This window comes from Thamnophis sirtalis, unplaced genomic scaffold, assembly GCF_051295495.1.
Source record: "Thamnophis sirtalis isolate CommonGarterSnake01/CBP01778 unplaced genomic scaffold, rThaSir2_p1.2 scaffold_10, whole genome shotgun sequence".
In the NCBI taxonomy this organism is placed as follows: Eukaryota; Metazoa; Chordata; class Lepidosauria; order Squamata; family Natricidae; genus Thamnophis; species Thamnophis sirtalis.
Window position 1 is genome coordinate 26,782,615 of NW_028261390.1, and position 22,125 is coordinate 26,804,739.

The 22,125-nt window shown below is 36.9% G+C and overlaps 1 protein-coding gene across 1 annotated transcript in view; it reads left to right on the forward strand.

Annotated features, from left to right (window-relative positions):
- Positions 1-22,125, forward strand: part of IQCM (IQ motif containing M) — a 101,118-nt gene that overhangs the window by 61,950 nt on the left and 17,043 nt on the right. Inside the window, exon 8 of the mRNA XM_087723923.1 lies at positions 9,873-10,031. Coding sequence (XP_087580049.1) covers positions 9,873-10,031 — 159 coding nt within the window. The remainder of the gene's footprint in view (positions 1-9,872; positions 10,032-22,125) is intronic.

A 22,125-nucleotide genomic window follows, 5' to 3' on the forward strand; every position in this document is an offset into this window, starting at 1 on the left:
GACCCCAATCACTGCAGTTAGAAACATCCCAAGAGGAGGGGGAGCCCCCCGCAGATGCCGGATGGCTAAAGTTCCTCCTTTAAGTGTGAAATTTGAGGGGGAATCAAAGGATCTAGGATTTTTCATCATTCAAGTATGGAATTACATGCAAATGTATGGGGAGGAACTGGCTAATGATGAAGCGAAGGTAAGAGTTATTACTATGGCTTTGGAAAATAAGGTAGCGGCATGGATGGTGGGCTTGTATAATGCTGATTCCACCCTACTGAGAGACTATAATAGATTTATGGCCGCCCTGAGAAAGCGCTTTGATGATCCACTCACAGAGCGTAAAGCAAGAATCAAATTTAAAACTCTTACCCAGGGGAAGAGACCTGTAGCTGATTATATACAAGAATTTCGTGAGCTATCAGCCCTTATAAGGGATTGGTCTGAAGAAGCATTGTTAGACCATTTCACTGATGGGTTAAACAAAGAAATTTACCAGCACTGCGTGAACCGGAGACCCCCATAGATTGCAACCCTGGTATGAAGTGGCTGCTGATGTGGAGATTGACTTAGCCAGGGAGAATTACCAGGAAGATAGTGAGAGCGAGAAAACCCCGCCCACCAAATCCCCCCAGGAGCCCCAAAAGGTGGGAAAAGTGGGTCTCCAAGCAAACTCAAACCCTTCATGTGTTTCCGCTGTGGGGAGGAGGGGCATCGTGCCACAAATTGCTGCACCAAGATGACCCAAAAGCCCCCTCCTCGGAGAGAGAAAAAGCTGGAAAAGCCTCGCAGCAAGAGAAAAGAACCTGCGATGAAGGAGGAAAGTGAAACTGATTCTGATGATGGACACCTGGTGAGTTCCTGATTGGGACCCATGACTATTCCAGTTGAGCTAAGGGTGCCCTCTTCTGGTGCACAAGAAAAAATGCTGGCCCTTTTAGATTCCGGATGCACACGCTGCATTGTGAGCCCAGAAATAGTAGAAAAACTGGGTTTGAAACTTAAAACTCTAAAAGTCCCGATTGCTTTTTGCCAGCTGGATGGTTCAATTGCGGGAGCCTCTTGATATGTGGATGGGAACCCACCAAGAGACAATAAGTTTTATTGTGGCCCCAGGAATGGACCGGCCCCTTATATTAGTATTGCCCTGGCTGCATAACTGGAACCCACACATAAATAGGAGGAAGGGTTGATTACGCATCCGGTCTGCTACGCCCCCTGAGAGAGAAGGAGGGGCTCCCAAATTGAATAATGCAGACTGCAACCTGGCAGCCAGAGGGCAAGAAAAAGTTGAGGGGGAGGAGAAAATCCCGAAAGAGTACTGGGACTTGAAAGATGTTTTCAGTGAAATCTTCTGATAAATTACCCTCACATGGGCCACTGACTGGAGCATTGATATTTTCCCCGGTGTGAAACTTCCTAAGCCTCAGATTTATTCAATGACCCTAGGGAAATGGACGAATTAAGGAAATTTATTGTCAAAAGTTTGAAGAGGGGATTCATTGAACCCGCTAGGGCCCGAGTTGCTGCTCCTGTCTTGTTCAGAGAAAAGAAAGATGGCTCCTTTCGTTTGTGTGTTAATTACAAGAACTTGAAGGCGGTGTGTATCCAGAACCTCTACCCATTACCGTTAATGATAATTAACTTAATTATCAGATTAAGAAAACAGCAGTTACAATGTCTGTTTCTATAGATAGATTATTTTGAAAGTTGTTAAGAAAAAGTGACAGATGTGAAAGAGTACCTTGGAAATTCTACAGGATAAAAATCTGGAAAAAAAACACCCTTCACAGAATGCAGAAATAGTGGAAAATAAAGAAATGGATGAAATATGAGAAAATAAAACAAATCTGGATTATATGACAGTTACAGAGGAAATGCAAATGGATAAAGTAAGTCATGGTTGAGGAATTCTGGGAGTTGAAGTCCACATATCTTCACATTCCCAAGGTTGAGAAACACTGAGCTAAGTGAATGACCTAAATAATGATTCCTTACTGGATTTACAAAAGAGGTTTGCTAAAGCCTTGAAGATGGGAAAAAGAAAATTTGAAGAGTGATTAATTCCTATAACAACATCTGAATGAATAAAAGACTAAGACTGTTAGAAGGAAAATAAAGGGGTACAAAGTTATTTTATTTGAATGAGATTGAAACAAGAGACATTTATATAAATCTCTGGGACCCCTTTATTGACTTTTTGCTGATTGAAATATAAAAGATTTATGGATTTGTGTAAAAATAAAAGATGGGTAATGGGAAGAAGAAATACTTGTATGTAACCAGGCATCCTCTTACCTTCACTACCAGTTTGGAACCAGGAGAGCACACTGCGCAGAGCGTCCATGATAACATCTGGGCGGGTAGGTGGAGCCTCCCACCGCTGCTACCGGTTCGTCTGAACCGGGGCGAACCAGCAAAATACCACCTCTGCATGTAATCTTATTGGGGTGTGAATAATTATTAAATTTGTTGGTGTTTTGATACAGATTATACCTTTCTTAAATATTTATTTTCCTTTTAATTTTTTAAAATTTTTTAAAAAATTCTTTTTCTTTGTAATTCTATTCTTTTTATTCTTCTTTTCCTCCTGACTTTAATTTAAATTATTTATTATTATTAACATTTTCAGTAAATTACAAAAGTTTATTAGATGAATATTTTAACACTTGGAAAATCAACATATTTTCTGTTGTGACAAAAATAACAACTACTACCCCACAATTGTTTTCTTGAATCCTTTGGGACTTAATTTTTGTTTTTGTTCTCATGGTAAATATTGGATTTTGAAAATACTTGTTTTTCCTATAAATAAATAAATAAATAAATAAATTAATTAATAAATTAATAAATAAATAAATAAATAAATAAATAAATAAATAAATAATAAGCAAGCAAATAAATAAATGATTAAATGATTAAATGATTAAATGATTAAATGATTAAATGATTAAATGATTAAATGATTAAATGATTAAATGATTAAATGATTAAATAAACAAATAAACAAATAAACAAATAAACAAATAAACAAATAAACAAATAAACAAATAAACAAATAAACAAATAAACAAATAAACAAATAAACAAATAAACAAATAAACAAATAAACAAATAAACAAATAAATAAAAACAATTTAACTAAGTATGTGATTGGTTATCTTATGTATTTCAAAAATGCCGTATGAAAAATGTAGTACTGCAAGTATTTTAATTTATAGCCCTCCATATGCTAGTTTATAATTGTTAACATTTCGTAATATAGTCTATATTGGCTAGAGATGTTCAACAGTGTCTTAACCTCCAATATTACACATCTATTAAAGTAAATAAAAATATTTAGTAATGTTTATAATAATTTTCTCGTATTGTTTCATTTCGTAATACAATTTTTGTATTTAAGTCTTTTATTTCAATAAAGCAATGTAAGTTGTTTTGAGACCTGTTGCAATAGAGTGTCTTTATATTTTTGCCTTAAAGTCAGTGTTGGCTCCTGGTGACTGCTTGGTTGGTTGGCTAAATAGTTGGGTTTTTTATTGTTCCATTTAACTGTGTCTAAATTTTCTAGACTGCTTGGACTAATCCCTGCAGTTTTCTTGATGAGATTTCTGTAAGTGTTTGCCATTGTCTCCCTCCTAATGTTGAGAGAAAATGACTAGCCCAAGGGTACTCAATTGGCTCTGAGCCTCAGGTGTACTAGGACTTACAGAATCTAGGTTTCTATCCATTGTCTTACCCACTGTACTAAATTGACTTTCTAGGGAAGTAGTCTATGCGTGTAGATATATGGGCTCCTATATATTTGAATAGGAGAATGATATTATTAGCAAAATTGCTTATCTCTAAAAACTACTGCTATTTAGAGTCCATGAAATATCTCTTAAATATTTAGGGGTGGCTTGCTTCCAAGTCTAGAGTAAAATAAGATACTATATGCAAATCCATAATAATTAAGTGCTGTATATTTAAATGTCTCTTAATGGGGGGAACTCACATAAAATTTACATTAAATTATTTTCAAGCATTTGCAACAGTACTCAGTAACTTTATTGTGCTATGTTGAAATTTTACAATGGTTTCTTATTAAAAGATTCTTATATTTGCCTTCTGTCTGTGACTGAATCTCTTTCCTTCTCTTATTAATCTTTTGCACAATGGGAAGTCTAATTAATAATGTGAGCCACAGCTTTCAGAGAAATGAGACCATCAATTTAATGTCATTCACCTTTTGTTACAGACAAATTATTTATTAATCTTTCGCAAATTATGTTCACATTTTACTAATATACTATAGTTTGGATAAAAATTCTTTTGATCATAGAGATCAGAAATACTGTTTTATGCATAGTACAAATTGAACATTTAAACACTGCTATTTTATTTATTAATCTGTATCCCATCTTTATTATTTTTACAAATAACTCAAGGTAGCAAACTTATCTAACACACCTTCCCCCTCCTATATTCCCATAACAACAATCCTGGGAGGTGGGTTGGGCTAAGTGTCACCTTGCTGGCTTTAATGGCTAAAGGCGGGATTTCAACTCAAAGTCTCCTGCTTTCTAGCCTAGTTAACTAATAGTAATAATAATAATGATGCACTACACACACCTCTTTATACCATATTATCCTTTGTTTCTTCTCCACACTTCCCTGCTTTTTGCCTGAAGAATAATAAAAAAATAAACGTTCACTTTATGATGATTAAAGAGTAATGTTGTTTAATGGGCTAAGGCTGGGATGTCAATCTCGTGTCATCACAGCATCATCACATGATGTATCATGACTTTTTCCCCTTTTTCTAAACCAGGCATGGGCGTGGCCAGTGCATGATACATCTAGCCCGCAGGCCATGAGTTTGACACCCAGGGGTGGGATTCTACCTGTTCAGATTGGTTCAGGAGAACTGGTAGCTCCAAAGATCAGCTGGGAGTTAACTGGTTCACTCCCACTAGCAAGTGGGGCCACCCGCCTGCCCCTGGGATTTACCTACCTTTATTTTCTCAGGTAAGTCGCACGGCAGAGTAGATTACCATGCGTCACCTGTTTTCCTTCCCAAGCAGTAATCTGTAAGACAAGTCTTCTCTAAACTGCATGTGTGCGCTCTCAGCAAACCGGTTGTTAAACTGGTAGGATCCCAACCCTGTTGACACTCCTGGTCTTAGGAAAGCTTTCTTAAGATCAAGAGCCACTGGCAGTCATCTCTATATGATTGAAAAAGATGTGGTACTTCAAATTTCTAGTTGTAGAATCATACGAATTTTGTTTTATGATTTTCTGTCAAGAAAAATATACACTTTTTATCATTTGCTAGCACCTACTTGAAAGCCAATTTGGTGTAGAGGTTAGGGCATCATACCAGAAACTAGGATAGCTTGAGTTCTAGCTCCACTGTAAGTACAAAGCCTATTAAGTGACCTCGGGTCAGTCATTTTCTCTGAGTCTTAGGAAGGAAGCAATGGCAAACCACTTCTGAAAAAACTTACCAAGAAAACTGTAGGGACTTGTCTAGGCAGTCTCCAAAATGCAGACTTAATTAAATGGAAGAACCCCCCCTCCCCCCAATAACTTAGTCAACTAACTATTTGCCATTTTAATTATTTATTTGTTAGAGTTTTATGACAGCAAATGTAGTGTATTTGTTGAAGAAATGTTAAGAAAAGAAAAATGGAGTTAACCTAACTTTTATTCAGGAGCTCAATATTTTTATACTGCCCATTAAAGCATGTATGCCTTCTTTGATTAAATTGATTGAATTCCCACTTGAAGATTGAATTATTTTGTATAAGTGAGCATCATGCCAGAACTTCTTGCAGTATTTCTACAGTATGGTTATAAATGAAAATGGAAAACATGTTTTGCTGAGATTGGAATAAAACAACTCCAACTAAAACATGCCATCTAAACTTTCTGCATGGTTTGTGTCCTGATGTAACGAAACAGTTTAAGGATTCTAATTGCTGTTGAAACAGAAAAACATTTCAAGTATTTTAGCTAGAAGAAACAATACACCACAGTATGAAACTTTTGCTCTTTTCTTTTGTATACAAATACCACAAGAATAGATGGGGCTATAGGCTGTTGGCCAGCCAATTTACATAAAACCACACAGCAATATCATTTTAAAACATTTCTGAAAGAATAATGTTAAAACAAATTTAACAAGAACATTTGCCTTTCTTGGTAGAGAATCAATCTTCATTTTGTTAAATAAAGCCCCTTAGGCTATAAGGAAATTAATATATTATCTACATTATTTACCTACTTTAGAACATTTGGCAGTTAAAAATTATTAACATGTTTATGCTATACCCAATGTGGTGCTTACATTTTTGCTTTATAATTACAATATATTAGCAAAAACCTGTTCTACAACCAGCAGGTAAAATATATTCAGAAAGCTCACAAGAGGGCGAGAACAATCTCTCATAGCCTAATACACAGCCACATTCTTAGCCATCCACATACATATAACCATACACACAGCAGACGTTAAACAAAACAAAAACCTAGCAGCACAGGAGGACAAGAGGCAATGCAAAATCTTCAGTTTTGGCATTTTATAATGCTGTTTAGAAATTCAGCATAGTAATAAGCACAGAAAAGTATAACAAAGCTCAAAACAACTAAATTAACATGGTATTAATTTCTGCTTTTACACAGGCTCAACAGCATTAGCAACATTTTTTAGAAATTGCAACCACCCACCAACATGACCTTCAGCTTTCCTATAGTAAAGACTTAAAAAAAATAAAAGCAATAACTTGCCAAGTAGTTTGGCAGGAATGCAACTACAAGCAATCTTCTGCATGGCCATGTGCTTAACTGCTGTTTTTTCTCAACACTCCATCACCCTTAGCAGCAGGGATATAACTAGTTCCTGCCACTATGCTGGTTAGGCTAGAAAAAGGTTGAAGAAAAGCAATTCAGGCATAAGTCCCAACACAACATCCAATTAAATACCGGTAGTAAGCGTAGTTGGAGCATGCAACTGACGCCACTCAAAGCACTAAGTTTTGTTTTAATCCTAAAACAAGCTTCTTGAAATGTGAATGCCTAAAGACTGAAATGTTTTGAATGTTACAAATTATTATAACAAACCTACTGAATAAAACAATATAAATAGAATAACAGAATTGGAAGGGACTTTGGAGGTCTTTTAGTGCAAGTGGTGTAGGGTTTCCAGGCAGGAAACCCTACACCACTTCAGACAAATGGTTATCCAACATCTTCTTAAAAACTTCCAGTGTTGGAGCATTCACAACCTATGGAGCCAAATTGTTCTACTGATTCATTGTTCTAACTGTCAGGAAATTTCTTCTTAGTTCTAAGTTGCTTCTCTCCTTGATTAGTTTCCACCCATTGCTTCTTGTCCTACCCTTAGGTGCTTTGGAGAATAGTTTGACTCCCTCTTCTTTGTGGCAACCCCTGAGATATTGGAACACTGCTATCATGTCACTCCTGGTCCTTCTTTTCTTCGGACTAGACATACCCAGTTCCAGCAACTGTTCTTTATATGTTTTAGCCTCCAGTCCCCTAATCATCTTTGTTACTCTTCTCTGCACTCTTTCTAGAGTCTCAATGTCTTTTTTACATCGTGACTAAAACTGGATACAGTATTCCAAGTGTGGCCTTACCAAGGAAAAAATATTCATAATATTTTAGTACTTTGTAAACATTTTTTTCAAAGTGTCTTTTGTTCATATTTGAAGGCTTTCTAATTTTCTGCTCCTACTTTTTTTTTGCCAGTTTTTTTTTTCTTTTCTTTTGATGCTATCCATGAATATGCATTAATTCAGTAACTGTAATCATATCCTCCTGGTCAAAGCTTCAGTCCAAGTTTTACAGTATGTGAACTGGCACTCCATAAACAGTTAATAGGATCTGGGAAATGTTGTTAGCTCTTGCATAATGTGTTCACATATTGCAATCCCATCCTTTCCCTTCTGTTACAGAACCATAACAGGACTGTATTTTGGCAGAAGAAAGGTGCTATATTCTCCAAACTAGCAGTTCTAACTTCTTTTATTTGTTTTTCCTAATTACAAACCTTTGCTGACATCCCTTGAAATGACTTTTTAAACAATTTCACCTTTCAGCTGCTAGTCTTGACCTTATGAATCTTCATTAATGTGCTTATAGATACATTTCTATATAAGAAGACATTATAATTAAACAACAGATGCTTAATTAATTATGGAATAAAGGCAGTGTATGTTGCTTTCCCTTTTCTTAGCATATGAATACAGTAGTTTTCACTTTGATGAATGAATTGCAGTGTTTACCATTTTTATTACTAATGAACTGGACTGTTCAATAAAAATGATGTGACAAAAATATATGACATTCACTTATTTCATATTGAAGAAAAAAAACCATCACTAAAATGGTTTCTGTGGTAATATTTTCAGAGCTTATATATTTTGGAGTTATTGACATTCATTTAATTAGTTTGGACCAGAACTTTTGGCTAAAGTGTAATTACATTTATTTCAGCGTGCCTCAACCTGGACCAGAAAAGGCATCTGATTCCACTTGATAGTTTAAGATAAGAATTAGGGTTTAGTATAACTAGAGTAAGGGACACGGTGGCTCAGTGGCTAAGATGCTGAGCTTGTTGATCAGGAAAGTTGGCAGTTCGGTGGTTCAAATCCCTAGCGCCATGTAACGGAGTTAGCTCCTGTTACTTGTCCTAGCTTCTGCCAACCTAGCAGTTCGAAAGCATGTAAAAATGCAAGTAGAAAAATAGGAACCACCTTTGGTGGGAAGGTAACAGCATTCTGTGCCCCTTCGGCATTTAGTCATGCTGGCCACATGACTACAGAGATGTCTTCGGACATCGCTGGCTCTTCGGCTTTGAAACGATGATGAGCACCGTCCCCTAGAGTCAGGAACGACTAGCACATATGTGCGAGGGGAGCGTTTACCTTTATAACTAGAGTACTTAGCTTGTCAAACTTTGATTCTTAAAATATATATGCTAAATTGAATAGTTTTATATTATATTGCAAGTTTACATATGATATGTTGTACAATATAGACATTATGTGTTACTTCATATCTTTTCTTTATATAGCAGAAAGGTTTGTGTTTATTATGGTAATAAAAATATTAAACATCTCATATATATATAAGCTGGGTAAAGACTATACTAGTGGATAAAGATTTTATTAAATGTTATTCCATCAAATGTTGCATGCTCATTACAAGGACTATCAGAGGAAGCAAGGCTCATCTTGGAAATTTAATATTGCCATGCTTATTTATGACCTTCTAATATCTCTGGCTATGGTAAACAACTGTCTATGATTACACAATAATATTTTCAGAACCAAATTCTGGTAAAGAAAGGCAAAGGCAAAGAAATTATAGCTACAAAATGTTCCTACCCAATTTACTATAGTTTTGCTCAGAAGTTGGAATGCCTATTATTTGGTGTGCCATGCACCATAAGACATGATTAGGAAAAAAATGGTTGGAAATTACTGAGATCATTGTAAAGATTATACGATAAACTGAAGATGGCTAGCAATCATGTATTTCTCTTCCTCACCTGACTTCCTTTTAATATGAATGGATGCCTTGACAAATGTAATAAATATATACTGTACATTCAGTTCCTCATATAAAAACCTGGTAACAACTTGTTCTTGTATTTTTTATAATCTAATATCAATGTAATGCTGTCACCAATGAATTGGAAAATCCTGTACTATATTCCGTAGCCATGTGAGATCACAGCAACATGCTTATTCTCTATCTTATCTCTCTTTTAACTAGTGACAGTTCCACGTCTTGTGGCAATGAATTCTATAAATAAATAAAATGATACACCATTGAAAATGTTGTTTATAGTAAAAAATAATATGTGTTTTTTTTTTCAGATTCTGGTGTAAGAAACATAAGCCTTAATAAGACTCAGGTAGTCGAAATTGCATTCATGTTGTATCCTCCTGTTGGTCTCAAATTGATAACAGCAGCTGCTCCTCGGTCAACCTGGGTGAAGCCAATTGTTGATGGAGAAGATTCTTACATATATCTAGGTAAACATTTTTAATGGATTCCTTTTGTAGGAGTGTTACTAACTCATACAACGGTCATTTATAATCATACATCTGTTATTTACTTTTGTAAATGGAAATGGAGCATTTGATACACACTACTCAGGGGTGCCAAGAAAAGTTACCAAGAAAATAACCAGATGCAGAGTATTCTATTTTCTATAGAGTACTCACTGGAATCCTTGTGATGAAATTTTAGCCTACTGTCTAATTAATACTATTAATCAGTGTTCTTAAATGTTGGACTAGCTATTTCAAGTATGGACTATACAAAGGAAAGTCTGACAGCTAGTTAAACAAGCAAGCTAATCTTGGTTTTTGTTTCAAACTGGACAATTACTGAGTTAATTTCCCCCAGAGCTTGTACTTCTTTGAGAATTAATCATAATATTTTCACATTCATAAAAATAAAAATATGTTTTATGTAGCACATACATTTATTCATATCTATATGATCTGTATCGGGAACTTACTGGCTCAGTGACCAAGACACTGAGCTTGTTGATCAGAAAGGTTGGCAGTTCAGATCCATAGCGCCATGTAATGGAGTCAGCTCCCATTATTTGTCCCAACCTAGCAGTTTGAAAGCATGTAAAAATGCAAGTAGAAAAATAGGAACCACCTTTGGTGGGAAGGTAATAGCCTTTCGTGTGCTTCAGCATTTAGTCATGCTGGCCACATGACCATGAAGACGTCTTCAGACAGCACTGCCTCTTTGGCTTTGAAACAGAGATGAGGACTACCCCCTAGAGCCAGGAACGACTAGCACATATGTGCGAGGGGAGCCTTTACCTTTATATGATCTGTACACATTTTGTGACTCTATTATTTTTTGTGAGAGGGTGCAGAATCATTCATCTGCTCTGAAAATGGTTGCAAGGGTTAAATTGAGTTTTAAAGTGATTAATAAATACTCTGAAAAGCCTAAAACGGTTAGGACTACAAAGCAAATATCCTGAAGGTGTCATTTTGTAAGATATGCTGAAGGCATTGAATGATAGTAAGGACAGTTCGTGTTGCTTGCTTGTCAATTGTATCCAAAAGTTTTCCACTTAGTTTTGCTACATAACATTTCTCCAATAGATAACTAAATGCTTATAAAAAAAAGACTGAATTTGAGGGAGGGGGGGAATACAATTCAAAATTTAAACTAGGGATAGAAAATGGATTTCCCAAATATGTTAATCAAGAGTTTTGGAAAATATGCAGCTGTACTACCTACACAACATTGCATGATTGAAAGAGACCCATATGCCCTAGGAAGGGGAGGAAAAAACAGCATCTGAAAGTCAGATATTTCAGATTTATCAATTCAGACTTCGCAGAAATTGGTATTTAATGATGTGAATATGTCAACATATGAATATGAATATGTCTATATATTCATGTCAATATGACTACATATTCATAAGTAATAATTCAATCATTGTAAGATATGGAAAATAAATTTCCATTGGAAATTTTAATGTATAAGTAGATCAGCTGAAAGTTTTTATGAAAGTTTTATATAGCACAAACACTTTGGATTAAGCTAATCTCAAACTCTGATTAGCAAACTTGATAGCAATTTCAGAAAGGTAGTTATGTTTTCCTTACTTTATGTATCTCTGTCCAGACTTACTTGCTATAAAAACTTTTTATTTCATTTTGTATTTATTTTCCTGCATAAGAATGAGGTAAAATTCTTCTAGATCTCATGTCAACATGGTATGTTTCTAAGATACTCTCTCATTTTGGTCCACTCATGTTCATGTCCAGATTATAATATTCACAATAAAGACATAAAGTTTGCAAATGTTTGCAGGAAAAACAAAAGGAGAAAGAAATAATAAAGATTACTTCCACAACCCTTCAATTATCTTTGCTTCCCTTAATTTTTTTAGCCTTTGCTTCTGCATTTAAATAAATAAATAAATAAATAAATAAATAAATAAATAAATAAATAAATAAATAAATAAATAAATAAATAAATAAATAAATAAATAAATAAAACCTAAGTTGAGAGGTTGATTTGTATGAAGACATGATTGGAAAGAAATAGAAAAATAAATATTATTTTATTTTTGACTTTGGCTCGCTAAAGTTTTCAGCTTACTGGGCTATTAAGTTGATGAATTAAATTGCATCATAATTCTTTATCAGTTCAGAAAGAGTTTGGATCTGCAGAAAGTTACTTGTTTCTATTCCAATCTTAGTCCAAGGTTGTCAAATTCGATTTCATTGAGGACTATATCAGGGTTGTGTTTGACTTTGGGTGAAGGGCAGGGGGAGGGCCTGACCAGGGTGAATGGCCAGCATGACATCACTTGCCTTGTGGGGGCGCCAGTGGTGATCCAAGTTGTCTGCCAGCAAAAACAGGCTTCCGAACTCCATTTTTGGCTGGGAGAGCCTCTTGCAACCAACTGCTAGACAAAATGGAGCTCGGGAGGGCCACATGCGGCCCTCATGAGCTCCTTTTTCACTGGCAGAGGCACCGCAGGCCGGTCCTTCAATGTTTCCAGGGTGGCCCTATGGGCCAGATCTAAGCACACCTTAGATGCCTTGAGTTTGCCATCCCGTCTTAGTCCAATTCTCAACAGTTCTGAAAAACAGATACTTCAATTCAGGCAACAATTTATCTACAGTACTATATCTTCAATTGCAATGCCCTGAATAGCTTCTGTTTTCTCCCCCTCATTGTTGGTGAGATGGTGCCAGGAGAGATATTATTGCATTCAGGTTGGTTTTTAATTAGAAAATTTTGGTCTTTGATTCAGTCTTTGTTGCTCTTCATTTACTCATAAATTTGGCCTAATGAACTGTTATCAGCACTTTTTGTGAAAATAAGTTCTGGAAGCTAACCATAGAATTTGTACGTGATTCTATGAGATATATTTTTCAGCCACAATGGCTCTTAAAGTAGTTGCTAGAAGAATTGTAGCAGTCGCCTTTAAGTTACATTTAATCTGTTGCACTGTGAATTTTCTTATTTTCAATCTTTGTAAAGATAGAGATGGAGATTTTTTTAAAATATGTTCTATAGTTGTTCTGTCCAAGCCTCTACAATATATATGGATGCAGACTTGGCTGTCTGCCACAACTAAGGAGGGAGATAAGCAACCCCTTGGCTGGGAGCCCAGAAAGCTATCTCTATGAAACAAGGCTTAAACTCACAAAATTCTCCCAATCTTTCTCTACAGCTAGATCAATAAATTGTTGTTTCCTGCAAAATTCCCCTCCCATCACCCCACCTATAAGCTCTTCGAGAAGGGCCAATCAGTAGCCACCTGTTCCTATTTCCTTCTGTGACCCTTTTTCCAAAGCTGCTCCGTTCTCCTTGCAGCCCTACACATACTTACGTCAGAGACAGCCTCCCTCTGTTCTTCCTCACTGCTCCCTGACTCAGATGCCACCTGGTGGCCAATAGGCCTCTCTACTCCCTGGTCTGACTCCGAACACCTCCCAGAGTGTTCCTCAGCCTCCAGGGCAGTCCCATAGTGTTCATCACTGTCAGATTCCACCAACAGCTCCACCTAGTCATTTGCGCCCCCTGCCTTTTATCCCCAGAGATAGGGTGAGGTTTTGCTAGCAGAGGTGACTCTTCCATCCCAAGGATTGGCCCATAGGTTTCCACTGCTCTCCTCTCATCTGCCTTTTTGTGCATCTGTGCGTCAGGCACTGGACCCAGCTGTTCCTCCTCTTGCTCATCAGCCACCTCCTGGGGGCTGTTGACTCTCCATCTGAGGGCTGATGGGCAGCCCAGGCTCCACCTCTGTCTTTATCTCTAACAGCTCCATTCCCTCTTCCACCTTGGAGCTCTCAGGTTGCCTTGATGCTGGCCCTGACTCCCACACCACCTCCTCATCTGATTTGGCTGCTGGAGGGGCTGGTGGCTGACAGGCCACAACATTGGCTAACTAAATATGGTCTCTGGATTTCCCAGTGCATTAAAAAAACATGAGTTTTTACAATATAAAGATCCTGAAAATGGTGTCATTTTTGTAACAAGAAAGAATGCCTCATAACACAGCATTATGTTATGAGTTAGGGAGGCAAGCAGCCTCTTAATGGCTACAAGATGTTGTAAAGAACAGAGCTGAAGCTATATGGGGTTTCTGTCGTGACTCAAGAAAGCCTTTGATCATTTAAAATAAACTCAAACAATTAGCGTCCTAAAAACTAGAGTGTTTTAATGGTATTCTATAAAGCTTGTTGACATGCCAGATTAAATATCTGGGTACTCAAAGGAAGAGAAAATACATTACGTTCATAATGGATAAGTATTTAAGGCACTTCATGTTAAACCTCACAGTGTCAAATTCAAACAAAGTTGGTTAATTTGTGACTGCTTTGATTGATTATATAATGTACACAAAGTTTTTCTAAATGTAGGCCTATATTTTCCTCTGCTATAAGTACCAGTTTTGGAAAGGGTTTCTTGTCAGTAACTCAAATATTTCTACTAGTTGACCCTTGTAGAGATACTGGTAGGTTTGCATCAGAAAGTGCTATGTGAATTTTAATATGTTACCATTTCAGATATTTAATATTATATTTTGCTTTGTGTTGAGTCAAAAATAGCAAACACATCAGTGGTGGGATTCAAAAAAATTTACTACCAGTTCTGTGGGTGTAGCTTTGTGGGTGTGGCATGGCTTTGTGGGCATGGCAGGGAACGATACTGCAAAATATCCCCATTCTCTCCCCACCCATTAACCTGCTTTCCAGCTCCGTTCTCCTGTTCAGGGCAACAAAAGAAGATCAGCTGGGAGGCTGGGAGGCAACGGGGGTGAAGCCAGCCTATTTGCCGGTTCTCCAAACTACTCAAAATTTCAGCTACCTGTTCTCCAGAACCTGTCAGTACTGGCTGAATACCACCTCTGTAATCACATGGCTCTCTAGATGTTGCATATCATAAGCCTCAGGTCACTGGAGCTGCTAGTAGTTGAGTAACTTATGGAGAGTCATAGGAGTCCCCATCTTTTGGATAGAGAGAACAAATTGTCTAGCAGTAACCAAGATCTTGATAGACAACTTCAAGGGGAGACTGTGTTTGACTGATCAGAATGGGTTGTTAGCAACTCTAGGCAGTGTTTCTGCTTGACACTACCCTGCTCCCCTGCACTTTTTTCCTTGCAAGTATATATTGTATGCTGGCATTTTAATTATAAAGCACGCAGAGTCAGCTTATAAATTAAATAAAAAAAATATATCCGTTTCATTATCTGTGGATGATATGCTTCTGTCTCTTGAGCAGTGTTACTCTTCATTATTTTCTCAGTATATTGTATGTCAGGATTTAGCTTTCTGAATTTTAATCTTGTTCCTATAATGCTTGCCAGTTCTGATTACTGCAATCACAGGCAAAAAAAAAAAAAAATAGGTTGGAAGGGTTAGAGTACTAATCTAAACCCCTGGGTTCTGATCCATCAGATTTTGGCACAAGTTGAATAGTCAAGCTACTTATGTTTCAGATAAATTCTAGTGGATAAGTACTTACAGTATTTCAAGAAACATTTCAAATAATTTGCCTGATATTTTCTAAAACACTAAGACTCATTTTTCAACTACTGGAAATGTTTTGCATTTGTCTCACCTTTCTACTTTTCTCCCCCACTTTTGAATATTGAAATAAGCTTGTACAATAAACTCAGATATAGTCATTTCTCTAATTCATATTTGTTTACAAACATTAATTTATATATAATACCACCTGATGAAACATGTCTTTCAGGGGGAAATGTCAATTGTAAGTGTATTAAATTAAACTACTAATTTTTATTTCTTCAGCAAAAAGAAATATTACTATGTCACCATGTTTCTAACACATGCCATTAAGTATGTTTCCTTTTGAGAGCTCTGTCTTTTGTTCAAGATTAAATCTCCTAGAAGATAGTTATTGATGAATTTTGTCCCATAAATTGCTATGACAACCCCATAGTCTCTAGCAGTACTATTTTTCCCTGCTAAATGACACTGAATGAATGGTTGCAATATTTGTTTCCCAGATTCAAACAGTTATATTGTGTGTAAAAACTGAAGTCTTTTGTGAATCATGCACCTTGACCAGATTATCTCACTTACTGTACTTGTCCAAGTATTTTACTGGTCAGCAACATGGAAGCATTGCCTTGTTGTGGGAGTACAAAACCAAATTAGAGCTTAAAGAAAGCACAAAGCAATTAAAATGCCCCGTTATCAGAGAAAGATACCTCTTTTGAAAAGTCATTTTATTTATTTATTTAAAAAATTTATATAGATATCCATTTTAGTCAACAAGCATACAATATTCAGAGATATGAAAGCATTAAGCTCAGGTCTAAACTGTTGTTTCCAAATGATAAACTGGCTGCCAGTGGTTGCATGGTTATCACTTACGATAGACAAGCTGAGTTGAGTGCCTTTAATCGGCTTTTTGGAGTTCACGACACATTCTTGAGCTCGGTGGACCTCCATCATCTGATTCATCCAGCACAGTTTCTGGATCACTGCTAGCAGAGTCAGCTTAGTGCTAGATTGCTGCCATTGATAGCTTGATACCTTGGTATCTTGAGGATACAATTTGTCTGGAACAGACACCTTTTCATTCTTACTTGGGAGAGACTATGAAACACGAAGGATTGTTTCTTGGGGGTGATATTCATTCATATACAAAACTAGTTCAATCTTGCTTAGTTCAAAGCTTCAACAATGTCACCCAGGTGCTGTCACCTAAGCGAGTGTGTGTTTGTGTATGTCTCTGTCTCTGTCTCTGTCTCTGTCTCTGTCTCTGTCTCTGTCTCTGTCTCTGTCTCTGTCTCTGTATCTATCTATCTATCTATCTATCTATCTATCTATCTATCTATCTATCTATCTATCTATCATATATCTATCTAGTAAACAAAGGTATTTATAATTGGCACTGAAGAGTTGCTTGTTACAAATAAAAACTAGTAAATTTAGACAGAAACACTACTGTAAATTGCAATTTAAAGAGAAGGAAAAGGCCATTCCTTTTTAGCATTGCAACAACATTAGGAAATTCTTTTATTTGAAACTATGCTTTGGAAATCATTGATAAGCACCAGAGGAACCATGTAATGAGGGAGTGATACTTTTCTTAGCCTTTAGATTGGTTTTGGATTTTTTTAGCTTGGAGCATAGGGAAAGTAAGTGGGAAGAAGCAAATCTAATCTTAGTAAAGCCTTGGAGGGTTTGTTAATTATTACTGATTATCTTTCCATAACCAACCCATTTGAAGAATTTGCCACCTGCAATCTTCATTAAATCAAATCTTAGGGGGTGGGTTAATGGCTTAGCTTAGTTTTGCTGATAGGTTTATTTTCTCCTGGAAAAAGCATCCCCAAAGATACCTTTTCTGAGGCTTCCCATTTCCATTCCTAATATCATTTGCTCCTAATAGAGCTTCACAAGAAGTCAAATGAAGAGTGTTTGATTTAGATGTCCAGAATGACAAGCTAAATCTTTTCCCACTGCCCCAAGGCAGTCTTTCATAACTCTTCCGAGACCTCTAAATAGCACCACAGTATTATTTCTGTCATACGCAGAAGTGCACTTGCACTTATGTGGTTCAGTGTCCTACCCTCAATGTTGATGCAGGAAAATTCAGTAATATTCCTTAAGTGGAACACTTCTATATTTGATAAGAAATTACCATTGAGTCAGTTATGAAATCAACACAATTGACTCTAGTTGTAACACAACCAGTATACACATGAATATGCCAAAGCTTAAGGATGTCAGATGTATCCTGAAAGGTCAGCAGAATCAACAGTGATACATTTCATCAGCCAGCTCACAGCATAGGAAATCTTTTAAATATCTCATTATAACGTGCCCGTATAATCCATAACCTTCAAGAACAACAGTCTTCTGGACTGTCATAACATACAAACACTTACATGGGCTCACTACTGAACATTTGCAGGTGGGTCACAGAAAATAGAAAATTAATCCTGTGATAAAAAAAACAAGGACGCGGTGGCTCAGTGGCTAAGACATTGAGCTTGTCGATCAGAAAGATCGGCAGTTTGGCAGTTCGAATCCCTAGCACTGCATAACAATAGCAATAGCAATAGCAGTAGACTTATATACCGCTTCATAGGCCTTTCAGGCCTCTCTAAGCGGTTTACAGAGAGTCAGCATATTGCCCCCAACAATCTGGGTCCTCATTTTACCCACCTCGGAAGGATGGAAGGCTGAGTCAACCCTGAGCCAGTGAGATTTGAACCGCTGACCTGCTGATCTAGCAGTAGCCTGCAGTGCTGCATTTAACCACTGCGCCACCTTGGCTCTAGAGTGAGCTGCTGTAACTTGTCCCAGCTTCTGCCAACCTAGGAGTTCAAAAGCATGTAAAAATGCAAGTATAAAAATAGGGACCACTTTGATGGGAAGGTAACAATGTTCTGTGCGCCTTCGGTGTTTAGTCATGCCAGCCACATGATCACAGAGATGTCCTCGGACAGCGCTGGCTCTTCGGATTTGAAATGGAGATGAGCACCGCCCCCTATAGTCAGGAACTACTAGCACATGTGTGCAAGGGGAGCCTTTACCTTTATCTAAAAAAACAAAAACAAAAGAGGAAGCACAAGCAACTTGCAGATACATGGGAAAGAAGACAAAAAATTGGTCATGGTAGTGCTTTCATATGTCAAAGAAATGTTTTCTCCTCACTTGCCTAGAATACAGCTCCCCTCCAGTTTAGTCTCCATTTTGAGATTGAGAACGGTCGGATCGGATTTATTTGACTAATCTTTATCCTACACTATTTAGTAGTTTTACTACTGCATCCAGTATTCATTGTCACAATGTAAAAAAAGATGTTCAGACTGTAGAAAGAATGCAGAGCAACCAAGATGATTAGTGAACAGGAGGCTAAAACCTATAAAGAACCGTTGCTGGAATTGGGTATGTCTAGTTTAATGAAAAGAAGGACTAGGGGGTGATATGATCACAGTGTTCCAATATCTAAGGGGTTGCCACAAAGAAGAGAAACCTGTCCTCCAAAGCACCTGAAGGCAGGACAAGAAGCAATGTATGGAAAATAATTAAGGAGAGAAGCAGCCTAGAACTAAGGAGGAATTTCCAGACAGAACAACTAATCAGTGGAACAACTTGCCTCCAGAAGTTGTCAATTCTCCAATAAGTTTTAAAGAAAAGATTGGAAAATCATTTGTCTGAAATGGTATTCCTGCCTGAGCAGTGGGTTGGACTAGAAGCCCAAGGTCCCTTCCAACTCTTGTCATTCTATTATTCTGCTCTGTTAAAAATCTGCAGAGTTCTATACTATTTTATGCCCTGTGTTGGTGGATTGTACATGCTGAAAAATCTAAACTTATGGATCTCTGTAAAGCAGTTAGAACAAAAAGATGTGTATTCAAAATAAAACATTCAAACAAAATATACCAAGGCATTTAAGTAACATGATATGTCTTTTAAAGGAGAGAATGTAACATATTCATTTGTGAGTGTATGCAATTAGAGTTTGATAAAATAAGTAGCACTGTGTTCTTCCTTTTCTGAGACAACTGTTTCCTGACTAATCAGAGACAGAAGAACAGCTTTAAATCTGCAGTCAGTTCAAGAAATTTAGAGATGTCAAGTATGTGATCCTGTCTCCGAAACAGGAAAAAAATTGACAAGTATAATTTCCAAAATATATATATAAATCATTAATACAATGTTCATTCTTGAAATAGCTTTTGAATTTAAGTTTAAAAATATATGTATAGATACATATCCCCATGTTTCTGATGCCCTCCCCAAGGAGACAAGTCTAGCAGACACATTGATCCGCTTAGCCTTACCTTAAGACAAATCTCTTTGATAGCTCTGTTTTCTAGCTAGTTTGATTTTAACAATGTTAGGATAGTGGCTTTAATTGTTTTCTATCTTTGTATTCTATTCAGTATACTATCTAAATGGTATTGATGTTGCTTTAAGTGACTTTATGATGCACTCTGAGAATTTTCACTTTGGAGTTCTTCATGAAGTCTGAACTGGGTTGTTTGCTTACAGACGTTTTATGACCCAACTAAGTGACATTATCAGTGCAAGTGAGTACGGAATTTAAAACACTATTATTTCAGTGCCCATAACCTGTCAATCTATGATTTGTATAATCCCAAGATTATACATTTTACTTTGTAACATGGCATAATACAAAAACTGATTCACTGGCAATTTGCATAGCACACTTATGTGTTGTGGTCCAGCAGGATCCAGTTGAACTGCTGATGGACTCGGATAGCGAGGAACCATATGAGTCTGCCCTGGATGATGTGGAGGACCCTGGGCAGGCTTCAGACTCAAAGCAGGGACCAGAGAGGCTGGTTGGCCACCAGGAGGTGCCTGAGGCATGGAGCAGTGGGGCGAATCAAAGGCAGTTTGTTTCTGATGCTAGATTGAGAAGGGCTGAAAAACGGAAGCAGCAACTCTGTAGGCAGACTCACAGAAGATGATTAAGCAAAGGTGGTTGTTGATTGGCCCCTCCCAAGAGAGATTATAGGTGAGGCATTGGGAGGGGACATTTGCAGGAAACAACTGTTCGAATTAGTAGTTAAGAAAATCTATCTGTGTATTCTAGCCGTGTCTGTTCGTTTAGACTATCTGTGTTGCTTCATTTGAACTATCTGGGTTACTGCAGAGCTACTCTATTGAAGGTGAGTTGCCTGGGCCCTCAGCCAAAGGATTCGTTGTCTCAGTAATTGAACAGTGGCAAACAGCCAAGCCTGTGTTCTGGTTTATTCACAGGCTAGGGGGGGGGGGTGTCAGAACACTTATGTATCTGCAGATATGTGAGATACTATAGTAAGTACTTGGCTATGTGTTTGGAAGGTAAAGATTTAGAGAAGAAAATTCTTCAAGGAATGATTATAAATTAAATAGAGATAATGTTTTGGGTACGATGGTGACTGAAAATGCAGGAAAGCACTTGCTTGTAGTGATTATTTATGTATTAAATTTATACCTGCCTTTCTCACTATCCAAAGCAACTATTGTCTTAATATCTCAGGCAACTCATTATGCTTCAGTCCCTATATGTAAGATAGGAACAACACCAGAGGTGGTATTAAGCAGGTTCTGACCAGTTCTGAAGAACCAGTAGTAGAAATTTTGAGTAGTTTGGAGAACTGGTAAATACCACCTCTGACTGGCCCCACCCCCATCTATTCTCTGCTTTCGAGTCCCAGCTGATCAGGAAGAAGTGGAGATTTTACAGTATCCTTTCCTTGCCACACTCACCAAGCCATGCCCACCAAGTGCCCACAGAACCACAGAAAATTGAATTTTTGAAAATTTTTGAATTTTTGATATACTGAATAATACATTTGCAAATTCTGATGATTTCATTAGCTATTTGCCTGGCTGGTTTGATCTGGAAGGTTGTGTGTTGATTTCCATTGATTTAAGCAATGTCATCTATTGAGACCCCAGATTTTCTCTAAATATCCACTGGTATGTGATTCTCCTTGAAATTTAAATTCTCCTCCCACTCTACTATTATTTGGAAGATATAGCTATTCTCCTAGCCCTTTGGTGAGGATGATTGATGTCCCTTTTCTTCCTTTTCATTTGCTTTCTCTGCCATAACGGTTCCTTTGTTTTGTGTTGCTTTTGTGCTTTTTGTATTGTTCCTTGTTTTAAAATGTGTTTAATAATTTGTAAACCACCCAGAATCAATTGGAAGCAGGTGGTAGGTTAATGTTATGATTAATGATTATTAATTATATTACTGGTTATTAATATTAACAATAATAGTAACAAGATGTAAAAATAGGATAATTGACAAAATAAATTAGGATGGAATTGTGTTATATAACAAGACAATCTGAGATTGTGCTGGCATCTGAATTGGCTCAACTAAGAAGTATACAATCTCATTGGCTGCATCTGCACAACCCTTGGCTAAAATATGATTGATGTGTCTGGTTAACATAGCCAAGAATTTACAAGTGTCATACTTACCTTTTAAAATTATTTTCAATTTTCAATAAGCTAATTAGTTAATGGTTCATGTGTTTTATAAACTTGAAAATATGGTACTTTTTTCTACTTTATTATTTTGTCATTCAGAAGTGTTATATAAATTACCAAG